Here is a 14,363-nt window from a genome sequence, read left to right as displayed (position 1 = left end):
CCTTGGGTCATTGATGACGTTTAGGCCAGGCACAAATTCTCTCTTTCTCTCTTACTCCTCTTGTTTATATTTATAAAATTCTACTTGTAGAAACTTGGTAACTCTGTTAGTTTCTTCATGATATTTCAACCCATAACCAATTTGTCTGTTATTTTTGCATTACATATTGGACTTGCAATATCCTGTAATTTTATACAATTCTTTAAATTATATTTTATAGCTTTCTCTGCTCTTTTAGAAAAGAATTGTACATACACACAGTAAAAATCGGACACTCAGAGATTCAAGTAAAGCAGCATCTAAATAATGTGGGGTTTCTTTTCACATTATTTACTGTGATTGTTCTTGATTCGACAGCTCTGGAAGCATCAGTTTAGGTCTCTTGTGGTTACGGGAAGATGCTTGTATCTGTTAAACAAATTATATGAACAGAAGTCATTCTTCAGAATTTGCAAAGCTTCATCTATTATTCTATTTTAGCTCAACTGACACCTATAAGGATCATCACCTTTATTTTAAGGAGAAGGAAACTAAAGCGTACTGCTCTTGCATGTGATTTCACCACACAGCTGTGAGAAAGTTTTCTGAGGAGAAACCCTGTACCCATTCTACCTCCCTAACTACGAAGAGAGGAGCCCTAATCAACCCAGCTGGTGAGAGAAGCTGAGATCTGTTAAATGAGATAATGTCATCTCAGGAATAATCACCCATATCTTAAGAAGACAGGCTAGATGTGCTGAGGACACAAAATTCTTTAAACAGATAACTTATTGTTACCTGCATTCAGAGCTTATAGACTTTGAAGGTCATTTATTTGATGCTGCTCAGGGATAAGTGTATGTGCAAGACATTATAGCATCGAGTGCAGTCAAAAATAGTTTTGATAGTGTTGTTCTGCCTGGCCTGAGATGAACTAGGATTTAGAAAAAGATTTCTCCAGTCAGAGCCAAAAGCTGTGAAAAAGTCATCTTTCTCTCATCAGACCACATACTGGGTGACCAAATGACAGGACAACCAAAAGAAGGAGGCCCATATGTCCAATGGGAAGTTGAGGGATGCAGTGTAGCAGCAAGTGTGACAATATACTCTAGACAAAAGTGAAAGCCCCCAAAGAAATGTGCGTGGGTCGGGGAACTTTGATACACCACAAGGGAAAGTCTCTGGAACCAATTTATCATTGTAACCCTAGCACCATGCTTCACTTGAAGGGCAAAGCTGGACAATGTCACCAATGATTTTGGGGCAAAGCCAGTGCTAGACCACAGACACAGACCAAGAATAAAGCTCACATAGAATGTACAAAGGCAAGGGATATGACCTGCTTTCCTCAATTGGAGCACACTTAAGATGACATTTTACTTTTCAAATTAAAATGAGCTTGAAATTTTGATTAGCCAGAGTAGGGAATGATATATATAATACTATATATATATATATATATTTTGCCTCTCCATGATTTGGGAGACAATATCATGTTGGTATTATTCTAATGTGGCCTATCCACACCAATGTGAAATTTTTTTCTGCTCCCTCTTTCTGATATCCAAAACTAAAATGTCCAGCATTCTCAACTGCCAAGGTGTCCCACCATCTGCCCACAGGGCTTTATAAAGGGGAAGATAATCTCCTCAAATACATCATATCACTGCCTTTTCTATATCTTTTCTTGTCTGAATTTTGGGAATGTAGAAAAATGGGCAAGTGAGAGGTTAGAGCATGGTATTCTATAGCATCAAAAAACATCACCAGTGCAACAAAGTTATTGACTCAGTTTTCTAGTTAGTAAAGACTCTGAGTCTTAAAGCAAAGGATATTCAATGGAGGAGGAGCTAACTAAATGTTATCCTGCCCCCCCCCCCTTTTTTTTCTGAGACAGAGTCTCGCTCGCCCAGGTTGGAGTGCAGTGGCGCGATCTCGGCTCACTGCAAGCTCCGCCTCCCGGGTTCACGCCATTCTCCTGCCTCAGCCTCTCGAGTAGCTGGGACTACAGGCGCCCGCCACCACGCCTGGCTAATTTTGTTTTGTATTTTTTAGTAGAGACGGGGTTTCACAGTGTTAGCCAGGATGGCCTCTATCTCCTGACCTCCTGATCCGCCCGCCTCGGCCTCCCAAAGTGCTGGGATTACAGTCGTGAGCCACCGTGCCCGGCCTATCCTGCCCCCTTTTAAGTGGATAGGATTGGCATTTTAATAAGGTAGAACACAGAATTAGTTTTGTTGTTTTTTTGTTTTAACTCCAATGGCTTCAACATAAATAACAACTTATTATACTTGTCTGCTGCATTAATCCATTTTATGTTGCCATAATATAAAGAAATACCTTAAACTGGGTAGTTTATAAAAAAGAGGTTTATTTTGTTCATGCTACTGCAGACTGTACAAAAAGTGTGATGCCACTATCTGCTTCTGGTGAGGGCCTCAGGAAAAGTACAATCATGGCAGAAGAGCAAAAGAAAGGAGGATAGTGTCACACTCTTTCAAATAACCAGATCCGGTGTAAACTGAGAGCGAGAACTCACTCATTACCACAAGGAAAGCACCAAGTCAGGCATAAGAGATCCTCCTACATGACCCAAACACATCCTGCCAGGCCCCACCTCCAACGAGGGGGATTGTATTTCAACATGAGATTTGGAGAAGACAAACATCAAACCATGTCATCTGCTAACCTAATTTTCATTGAACAATGGGTTTTCTTTTCCACATAATTTTCGGAGTTATTTTGCAGAAGTTGTGAGATTGTTTGTATCTGGTCCAGTCAACCAAATGATAGTCTAAACCAGAGGAACCAATGGAAGTCTTTGAGTAGAACAACATTAGATTTGCTTTTTAGGCAGAGAAATCTCTTAGCAGGGTTGAAGATAGACTGAAGGATATGAGAAGGTCTTAGTGGGACATAAATGAAAGATAAGAGTTGCATAAGGGTTGCTGGAATAGAGAGAATGGGGTGCAATAGAGAGATACTTCAGAAGTAAATTGGGAGATTATGAGTTCTTAATTGTGTTTCAGTTGCATGTGAACACCAGTGGAAAATTCCAGTCGGCAGTTGGGAATAGATATCATAAATATTTCTTAGACATTGTTTTTCTAGAAAAACTAATCAGATAGCCCATTATCTTGACTTACAGTTTTTATATTTTGTCTCATTCAATGTTTGATGATTATCAAAGAGGATACTACCATTCTCACAGATACTTGAGATGTTCATAGATTGAGATGTTGGTATACATAATAATACAGTTATCAAAAGTAATGGCAAAAACTGCAATTACTTTAACACCAACCTAATAACTACATTTAATAACAATACTACACTTTTTCCTTAAATTTGTTTCTAACTCACTTTGTGCTGAAATTAATTTTAGGGAGAATATTGTATGTTACATATACAGAGTGTTGTAAATGTTTAGATGCCAAAAGCATAAATCTGCTCTGGGAAGACACACACACACCCCAACCCCAACCCCAACCAGGATGTTGCAAATCTGCACGACAGGATAAGTTCTCACAGAGGCTTTCTTCCCCTTGTCCTCTTCTTTGTACCTCTCTCATTTCTAGTGACTAGATATTCCTCATGGCCCCTTGGATGCTACTGGCATAATGTAATAATGTAATATTCCGGAGTTCTCACTACCTTCTAAACACCCTTCTAAGCTCTTCATGTGCATGACCACATTTACTCCTCACAACAACCCTGTGAGGGAGGCACTTCATTATTCTGACTTACTGATGAGCAAATTGAGGCTTACAGAATTTAAATGGGTTGCTAAAGTCCCATACCCTGTCAGTGATGGAGCCCGGACTTGAACTAAGCGCTTTGATCCCAGATCCTATGCTCTTAACAACTGCATTGCATTGCAGAAGCATGCCACTTAGTCCCGAATTGATGGGATTTCTCTTTGTTTTTGTTTCTATGGGCCTGGCTGAGAATGCATTTTAATAATGAATGATATGTGAAGGCAGAAGGAAACCTACCTAACAAACCTTAATGTTGCATTTTTCATTAAGTACAGTGTTAGTTCCCACCCTCCCACCCCCACCCACTTACTCAAACATGTGATGACTGCAAAGTAAATGCAGACTCCAAGTGATCATTCTTTTTAAGCCAAATAAGCTTGAAAACAAAAAGAAGATACTTTGTAATTCAAATAGGAGAGACTGTAGGATACTTGAAATCCTCAGTTGTCTCTTTTGCTAGGTTGCAATAGAATAGCCAAGAACAATGAATGATAACATTCCATGATGAAATATGACATAGACTTATACATACACATACATATATTTCTCTAATAGTCTGGACATTTTCATCTATTATTTATTGCTTATATTTTTAGATTTTTAAATTTTATTGTCCTTTTTGCAAAGCAATTTTCAAAAGTTCTTTGCATATTACAATATTACTAATTTCTTATATGCTATATATGTCTGTCTTTCCTTTTACGATCTTTAGATTCTTCTCTAAACAGATTAATTGCAAATGAAAAAAAATGTTTTTCAATGGAGGTGGGAACTGAAAGACATTTTGATGAACAATGCATAAACAGATTGGGCAGGAATAGAAGGTTATGCAGCAGAGAAACTCCTGGGTTGTAATGAGTGTATATAAATTAGCCATTTATCAGAATGTCAGAAAATAATGTGGGAAAGTTCCATTGATGCCAGCCTGTGAAGGTTCATATACTAGACTAATTAGTTTGAAGTGGCCTATAAACACAGAAGAACTGTTGAAACATTTTGAATTGGGCAGTAGTATGATGAAAATATGATTTAATAAAGATTAATTTGCAAGATAGTTGGGAAAAGTAAAGTTCAGATTCAAGGAAACCAATATTTCAAGAAGTATTTATTGAACAGACACTAATCTAGGCACTTGAGATACATCAATAAAAATCTTTAGGAATCACCTGTAAGGAACAGGGTTACAGCATAAAGACAGGAAGGCATAAAATAACAGCAGCAGGGATGGGAGGAAAAAGAAAGACAGAGTGAACATATGAAAATTAAGAGTCAAGATGAGAGTGAGGAAGCTGATTTGGGTACCGAGCCTTGGAAATTAGACCATGACTGTAATATTGAGAGACAAAGGTAAATTGGAAGAAGAAACAAGAATATGGAGTGGACAGAAGCAGTAGAGGCAGTGGTGTGTGTATTTGCCTCCTGGGCTGCCTTATGAGATTATTGGCCATCAGCACAGACCTCCCAGCAGGCTGGAGTCGATCCATTAATCAGCCATTATTGAGAAAGACATTTCAATCAATTACAAACTCATTTGACTGTATTGTCATTAAGCTCACATTTATCTACCTTGTCTTTAAGGATGTTACTCCTTTTATTTTGAAAACAATTATTGAGTAATCACCTATTTACAGATTCTCAGATTCTGTGCCAAGTGCTAGGAATACAGTCTATCATCCCTGACCTGTCTCATCACCTATGACACAATGCAATAGGACGCTGTAAAGTGAGAGGGGATTACCCTCCAGGGAGTTAGTTTGGTTGTGACCATTGAAGAGGGAGATGGAGCTAGGAAAATCTGTACTGAGAAGACTCCTTGGGAAAGGAGGTAACACGTGAGCTGAACTGACGAGGTCCAAGGAGTGCAACAGAAGACAAAAATCCACATAAAATTTCATTGGCAAAGACATTTTAGTACCAGCTTGCCCTCATATAAGGACAAATTTGTATTTTAGCTTATTTTCTTTGTATTTACCTTATAATGTAAGTTTATTCTGGTGGAGCTCAGTCTAAAGGATCCTATTTACTTCTTTTTGACAAAGAATAGTGGAGAATTTGAAGTGTGGGCAGGTAGGGTTAGGTGTTTCCTCCTTTGTGCTCCCACAGCAGTGACTGTCAGCATTTATCACAGTAATTATCTGCTTTTTTGTCCATCTTGTCCTGAGGCTTTGACCTCTTCCTGGGAAGGAACTTCTCCTAATCATTATCAAGTGGTTGTATTAGTACAGAAGTTTGTGTTGCCAAGTGACAGAGGTCAACACAAACCAAACTTACACTGGTCAACCAAACACACAGAGAAAAGCAGGGGAATTCACAGACTCACATAACAGGAGGGGATTCAAATTGAGTTAGGTCCAGCTGCTCGAATCACGTCTCCTGGGCAGAGTCTTCATCACACCATTCTGCTTTCCTCTATAATGACTGTAATGTGAGTTCTCTCTTAATGGTGTCAAAATAGATTCAGATTCTTCAATGATAGTCTATCCTCTCTGAGACTCCTGCAGAAAAAGCAAATCTCCATTTTTGAAAGTTCTAAATAATATCCTCAAAATGAGACTTGTGGGCTCTTATTGGGTCACACGTGAATTGCTGAATGAATTATTATGGATATGGTCTAAACCATATGGATTGAGAATGAGTAAGTGTGATTTCCTACAGAAAACTGTGGAGCTGTTACCTGAAGCCCAGGGAGTGGATACCAAGAAAATGAAAGCAAAAAAAGCTCACTATGGTTGCAATATTTATGCAGCAATGAGAGTACATTCCATGCAAGGGGCCCTTTGATGAATTTTATCATCCGTAATCTTACTTAATCTTTAGGTAATTCCATGAGAAAAGGGTCATCATCCCCATTTTCCCGGATAGGAAACTAAAGCAGGAAGGTTAATTATTTAGTGTAAGATTTAATGTAAGTTTAAATAATGCATCAAATAATTTAACAAATTACTTAATAAAATTATTAAAATTAAATAATTTATTAAATTCAGTTATCTATTACATTAAAATGTAGTAGCTGTTAGACAGGAAGTTCAGGAGTTGAGCCTAAGTACGTGTGACTATAAAATTCCTATTTTGGGCCGGGCAGGAGAATGGCGGGAACCCGGGAGGCGGAGCTTGCAGCAGTGAGCCGAGATCGCGCCACTGCACTCCAGCCTGGGCAACAGCGTGAGACTCCGTCTCAAAAAAAAAAAAAAAAAAAAAAAAAAAAAAAAAAAATTCCTATTTTGTCCATTGTTCTGAGCTTTCAGAGGGAACTTGAATGAGTGCCCTATCTGCCAATACACACATGGTTCCTAAAGGTGGAGTTCCTTGGCAAATCGCATCTTTGTAAGGAGTTGCTATCTTTCTTATCAGACTCTTCCTGAGACAGCTTTTCCCCTTAAAGACACATAATTTTCTACGGACTAAGATGCAGTTGGTTCTTTTTAAACCATATCCTTACTTTAAGCCAATAATAAACAACATTTTTGAATGCTTTAAATGTGTTAGGAAAAGTGCTAATTGTTTTATATGAAAAATCTCATTTCCTGCACATTCAACATAAGATAATGTTAGGATACCATATTAGCCTGTTCTAACCTTGCTAATAAAGACATGCTCAAGACTGGGAAATTTATGAAGGAAAGACATTTAATTGACTCACAGTTCCACATGGCTGGGAAGGCCTCGCTATCATGGTGGAAGAGCAAGGGACGTCTTACACGGCGGAAGGCAAGAAGAGAGCATGTGCAGAGGAGCTCTTCTTTATAAAACCATCAGATCCCATGAGACTTTTTCACTACCACAAGAAGAGCATGGAAAAGACCGGCCCCCATGATTCAATTATCTTTCCCCAGGTCCCTCCCATGACACATGGGAATTGTGGAAGCTACAATTCAAGATGAGATTTGGGTGGGAACACAGCCAAACCATATTAGATAGAATCTCAGAAAAATCTCTTAGAAGACCCTTGCCCCACTATCATGTACTTATTTTTTTTCTATTCCCGAGAAGCACACTGTTGTTTATTTGTTCTTGAGCAATGTTGCCAGGGTCTGGGCCTCCGTTTTCCACAGATAACCTGCCTCACAACAATGATGGTTGCAAACCTATAATGTTTACAAATCAGACTTCATTCAAAATCCATGCTCGCCTGCTTTTTATGTTTTTATTAAAAGAAATACAAAGAAAGCTTCCCCTAAATTTCCATCACAAAGTTATTAAAGTAAATCGAAGTAGCATGGGTCTCAGAGTGAGGGAGCAACCCCCAGGATGGGAGACTCTAGAACAGGTAAGCATTCTAGTTATTTCCAATTATAGATAAGAAAATGGGAGCACTGAGAGTTTAAATATCATAGCTAAGTTCACAGGGCTGATAAGCAATGTGATTAAGATTTGATTCCTGAATATGCAAGGTCGGGACCCTCTCCGGGGCTTCATCAATATGTCATCCTAACTTTCCAGGAATGACTCCCTTCTGTGAATCACCAGTGGAAATTTTTAGTCTTCCAACAACTGTGTCCAAGGCAGTTTCTTGATCTATTAGTTCTTTCAGAAGAGAAAATGGAATTATTTGTCATGATTTGTTTTCAAAGGATTTAGACTTACTCCTCTGAATGTCTACTTCTCTTCTAAGTACTCATTTCTTCCTTGTATGAGATTATATATAGCACAGCAGTGTGGGCTTGAGAGGAACAAGATCACAGAAGTCTATCAAGGTGACTTTTTCAAATGCCTACAGCCCTTTAAAAAGCAAGATTGATATAACGATAATATGTTTATATGGGAGTTTGTTCTTACCCTTTAGAATCACTCACTGAAGTACTTAAGGGAGATAGGTTCATGTCTATAATTTACTTTTTAAAAAAATATAGCAAAAATAAATACATGAAGCAATAACAATGTGCAGATTGGTCAATCTCAGTAATGGGTTTTTATCTTTAATTATGTGAAAAAGTTTCACAATAAAGGGTAAAAAAACATACAGCCAAGTAAAAGAGTAAGTAATGATTATATAATAGAGATTGAGGTAGTGAATATGAAGAAATAATCACTCATCTACTTCTATTCTCATTAAAGCAGACACTGATGAGTTTACCAACTAAGCCAGGCATGGTGTTGAACACTTTTCATCCACTGTCTCCATTAATCCACAGCAATCCTATGAGGTTGGGACTATTGTCTCCATTTATGGATGAGAAAACTGAGATTTGAAGAAACGAAATGGCTTGTTCCAGAGTACTCTTAACCAAGGCATTGCACTTTCTTTACCTTAGGGAAAGCTGTGCAGAAGTGGCTGACTTGAAAGAATTCAGGATAGCCAGGAATAGGCAGGTTGGGTAGGTGAAGGCACCAAGGGAATGTTAAATGGGTGAATGGGGAGAAGGCAAACAATAGCAGGTCCCAATGAGGCCTGAAGATTTCAGTGAAGTGATGAGGTTGAGATTGGGGAAGTAAAAGTACTAGGGAGTGGTCTGTTTTATGACTCTACTGGTACATGTCATGTATGTAAGAGGTATGGGGCATAATTGATGACTACTGAAATTTCCAAGAATGAGGATGCAATTGGCATAGATGGGAAGAAAATGTAAGTAGGAGTGGGAAGGATATATTTTAGGCAGAAGTTATTGCCTTGTTAAGAAAGCACAACATACCACCTATTCCATTCAATTCTTTTATTTTAATTTTTTTTTTTTTTTTTTTTTTTTTTTTTTGAGATGGAGTCTCGCTCTGTCACCCAGGCTGGGGTGCAGTAGCACAATCTGCAACCTCCACCTCCTGGGTTCAAGCGATCTCCTGCCTCAGCCTACCGAGTAGCTGGGATTACAGAAACCTGCCACCATGCCCAGCTAATTTTTATATTCTTAGACGGGGTTTTACCATGTTGGTCAGGCTGTTCTTGAACTCCTGACTTCAAGCAATTTACCCGCCTCAGCCTCCCAAAGTGCTGAGATTACAGGCGTGAGCCACTGTGCCCAGCCTATCCCATTCAATTCTAAGGCTGATCAGGACAAAGGTTACTAACAACTCCCCAGTCTATAAGATTGTTTTGACAATGGGAAAAGGACTTTAATTAATTATTTTTAGCATCTCCAAAACAATTCACAACTTTTCAATAAGTATTTCCTTTGAGTAAAGGGTACTGGCCTGGGTTACAACTAGAATTCAATTTTAAAAGATTTTTTGCTAATTGCGGGGGAAAAGTCCTATCTAAGAAAATGTGGTCAAATGTGTACTCTGTTGGAATTCTGCTGGTGGCTTGGAGAGGGAGTGTGAGCAAAGCAAATCATTTTTGTAAAATTGAAATTAATTCATTTCAATTTATAGCTTTTCACTTAATTTTCAAATACAAGTGGCTATTTCTAAATGAAGTAAAATAGTCCAAATTGGTCCTACTCATCTAATAAATATAAAAACAAACAACTGTGAGCCAGGTGGAGAGCCCTAGCCAAAGCTTGCTTTTACATCTCCCTTCTGTTCTCATTAAAGCAAGTAAAAGATCAAACAAACCCAGGACCCACGCTGAAGGCTAGGGCTCAAGTTGTTTACTTCATCTCTACCCGCAGCCTGCTTGGCCACCAGGCTGGGATGCAGTCACATGGGTCAAAGAATAATAAATAATCCTATTTCACCCTCCCAGATCTCCATCAATAGCCACCAGGGAGCAGGAGATGACTAAGTCACTCACCCGGGTGCCTCCAGTGAGACACTTGCTTGAAAATGAATGGGAAAGCTTATAAAAGGGGAAGAAGGAAGGAGAAAGAATAATGGCACCAATAATCACATCTGTGTGGCATTTTGATTCTCAAAGGGCTTCACATACGTGCTTGTTTTTGATCTTGCCTTTTCATGAGCAGGACGTGCATCACTAGTCCCATTGTACAGAAGAGCAATCCAAGACCCAGAAATGCTAAGGCAGGAATTTGCTCTAAATCATCCAGCTTGTTCAGAACATGGGCTAGGACAGATGACCCTGGTTTAAATCCTGGCTTTACCACTTATGAGCTATGTGACCTGGATGTTACTTAACCTCTCTGTGACCCTATTTCCTCTTCTGTAAAATGGAGCAAAGGATAGTACACATCTCAAAGCTTGCTGTGGGAATCAAATGATAGATTGTATGCCAAGTGCTGAGAACATTTTTGGCACAAAGTATTTGATAAACAGTATTATTATATTTGTAGAATGTCTTATGGTTCACACAAAGTGTACTCAGTTCAACTACATTTATTAAACACCAGAGCCAGGCACTGTGCTAAATTCTGGAGATGCTAGAATAAATCACTTATGATCCCACCATGCTTTGGATCACAGGGAGATGTAAGAGATAAGTGGAGATACGCCAACACGTTTGGTATAAAGTGTTATTTTTAAGCCACAAAGGTAATTAGAGGGAGAATTTAACCCAGTCTGGGAGTGTTAGAAAGGACTTCCTGAAGGAAAATACTTTTCTAGCTTTACCTTTGCTAAACACCCTCTGGGAAAAAAAAAAGTGTAATTTTTGTCTATTCTATGAATGCATGAAAAAAAGCTCAGAAAAGTTAAAGGACTTCCCAAAGTCCCTCAGTGAATGGCAAAGTGGTGTCTTGGTTATGCTACCCTATCCCTATCCCAAGGAAACACTTCCTGTGAATAAAGTCATTAAGGAATAAGTTGGGTTTTTTTCTTTTCTCCCATTATCTTTCTTGTATAAAAGGAGACAAAAACTATCACTCTTTCTGCAACTCCCCTCTTCTCCCTGAAAAATTTGACAGAATGCCAAATTCTGTAAAATCCACTATCTGCTAAGAATTACAGAATCTAGGCCAAAAGATACAACTGTATACCATGAGGATTCTAGAGGGATAGAAACGCACATGTTGTTGAATCCTCGTTTGACTATAAAAAGCTCTATGACAATAGGCAAGCAACTTAGCCACATAGTCTCATTTTTTTTCATTCATAAAATAGAGCAATGAGAGTTTCCATCTCCTAGAATTGCTGTGATGACTACATGTCAAGTCCTTAGCTTGTGCTTGACTGACTTTATAATTGCTCAATAGACATTCACTGTTAACTTTAGCTAGAAAAATGTCATCTACAGAAGGATCACTTGAGTCCAGGAGGTTGAGGCTACAATGAGCTGTGTTCGCACCACTGCACTCCAGCCTGGGTGACAAAGAAAGACACTGTCAGAAAGAAAGAGAGAAAGAGAGAGAGAAAGAAGGAAGGAATAGTGTGAAGGAAGGATAGTGGGAAGGGAAAAAGGAAGGAAGGAAGGAAGGGAGGGAGGGAGGAAGGGAGGAAGGGAGGAAGGAAAAGAAAAGGAAAAGAAAAGAAAAAGAAGAAAAATGTCATCTAGTTCACCTAATTCTCCCCTCTGGTCTGACCACAGATATCACCTGTGCATTCTTTTTTGAAAACCATCCTAGGAGGCATTTATAGCTTCCTTTGTGAAGTATTTCAATGTCTGATCAGTCTCACAACCCAGAAATCCAACTCTTCCATACATTGTGTTTGCTTTCATTTAAAATGTCAACATTCTGCACTCAGAAAAAATAAAAATAAAAAGAGGGAAAATCTCTGGTGGTGTTTTTTTCTTGGATAAATCAATGAACAACACAAGTTTCTCACACTCAAATTGTCTAATCCCAAGAACTTCATTTTTGTCTTTAGAAGGTTTTGTTTCTCCTCCTTTCCTCTGCTGATGGACAGGGCTTTTTCATGCCCTGAGATTGCTGTGGTGATAATGCGAGTATCTGGTCATAATATCGTGTATGTTGTGCTCTTTGTTTTCAAAGCACATTCACATGCTCACCTTGTTGATCCTAAAACAACTGAGTGAGGTGTGGAGAGCAGATACTATCCCCAGATTTAGGAAAGGAAGCATAAAGGAAACAAAAACAGCAGCCATCATTGCTAAGCACTGATTATATCCCAGGTGTTCTATGTCTATTGTCTCATTTAACCTACCTAAAAGCCCACTCCAGTAGGTGTTATTAGATCCATTTGCTGGAGAGAAAAGTGAGACTCGGGGAAGTTCTGTACTCAAATTTCTCCAGGTAGTGAGTGGTGGAGCTGAGACTTCAGTCAAATCTGTCCTAGTCCAAAGTCAATACACTCAATCACTAGCCTGTTGAAGATTTGTTCAACCCATCAGTGACTAACATGGCATTAAAATCCAAGACCCCTGATTCTCAGTCTGGGCACTGTTCATTAAACCATTCATTCAATCTTTAATTCTTCAAGGTGCTGGAGCTACAGTTGCCTATGATTAAGACAGTTGCCACTCACAGAAAACTGCTTTGTGGCTTCCCCATCCCTAGTCTCCTGTTCTTAACTTCCTAGGTCATGCCTACAATTTTGGGGTTCCCAAGCATGCAGTCAGGGAGTAATAAGTTATGTGTACCTCTGTGTGTGTGTGTGTGTGTGTGTGTGTGTGTGTGTGTGTGTGTGTGTAAGTTTTATGTTTATTGTCCATCAAGAATTTGCTAGATTCTACAGCAAGAATAAAGATTTGTCAGGCCAAACATTTCAATTCAGCAACAAGGATGTTTCTTCAAACATAGAGTTGGATGTGGAGAAAAGTAAAAAATAAAATATACTGGAAGTTTCTTCCTTTCACCTGAGTGTCAAGTCTGTGTGAACATATGTCCATACTCATGGCTGGGTTGTGAGGCAAGCACTGAGCTGAGGGAAGGAGTGTAACCATCTCCACCTTCCCCTGGGAGAACGTGGTCATGTAAATATTCGAGATGCTTCATTTTGTCTCATTTTCTGTTTCAAAAGGAGATGATGGTGAAAAAGGAGATCCAGGAGAAGAGGGAAAGCATGGCAAAGTGGGACGCATGGGGCCGAAAGGTAACTAAAATGATGTGAAACTGACATTTTAATGTCATAATTGCTCTTCTTTCTCTCCTGGCCCTTGCCCTGGAAATTAGCAGCTTTCATAATGCCCTCTGCCCCAGCAATGCCTGAAATATATTTCACACATGAATTAACTCACCATCTGAATGCCCCTCTGAGATTACCTGTCAACAAGACTCTGAGTTTCTCAAGTTGCATTCTTAGGGCTGGCTGGTGTGGGACACTGGGAGCCCCAGGGAAAAGCAGTCTCTGAGAATATTAAGAAACGATGTGTTATAGAGCTGTCTTCATACCTGTGTCTCCCTTCTAAAGCCACTGCTAAGCAGCATTTTTTTTTAAAGCTGGCATAGAGTTTAAGGAGGAAGATAAAAAGAACAAAAAGAGCTACCTGATTCATTGATCTATTCATCTTTCCCCAAGATCTCTTTATTTCTTTAATTCCCACCCCCACCCCCCACCCCCCACCCCCCGCCCGTTTCATAACACAAAAGAATAACACAGTGGGGAAATGGTGGGGTATGGGAGAAGTGGGATTAAAGATGAAGAGGGTAACACAGAGGTGATTAGGAAGTATCTTCACTCACAAAGCTGGGCATTGGCCTTACCAAAATATAGCTTCTGGGTTGTGATGTGTTTGTGTGCACCTTCTGAACACTTAAAATATTTCTCATCAACTGCGAAAAGAGGGCTGCCCTAGACCACTTATTTTTAAATCTTGAATAATTTAAAAGGAAGAAAGACTCACAGACCTGTGAGACCTCAATTTGGGAAATGCTGACTTAAACCTATCTATAAATATGAATG

General features: G+C 39.1%; 1 protein-coding gene across 4 annotated transcripts in view; it reads left to right on the top strand.

The window, feature by feature from the left end:
• LOC105468538 (collectin subfamily member 10) overlaps positions 1 to 14,363 on the top strand; it is a 145,768-nt gene that overhangs the window by 113,072 nt on the left and 18,333 nt on the right. For all 4 annotated transcript variants that reach the window (XR_003015150.2, XM_011718767.3, XM_071067435.1 and 1 more), the window contains exon 2: positions 13,482 to 13,553. Coding sequence is in view for 3 of the 4 variants with exons in the window: in XM_011718767.3 (XP_011717069.1) it covers positions 13,482 to 13,553 (72 nt within the window). In the remaining variant the exon portion in view is untranslated. The remainder of the gene's footprint in view (positions 1 to 13,481; positions 13,554 to 14,363) is intronic.

This window comes from Macaca nemestrina, chromosome 8, assembly GCF_043159975.1.
Source record: "Macaca nemestrina isolate mMacNem1 chromosome 8, mMacNem.hap1, whole genome shotgun sequence".
Classification (NCBI taxonomy): domain Eukaryota; kingdom Metazoa; phylum Chordata; class Mammalia; order Primates; family Cercopithecidae; genus Macaca; species Macaca nemestrina.
Note: the sequence above shows the minus strand (reverse complement) of the source record. Positions and strands in the feature narration are given on the sequence as shown.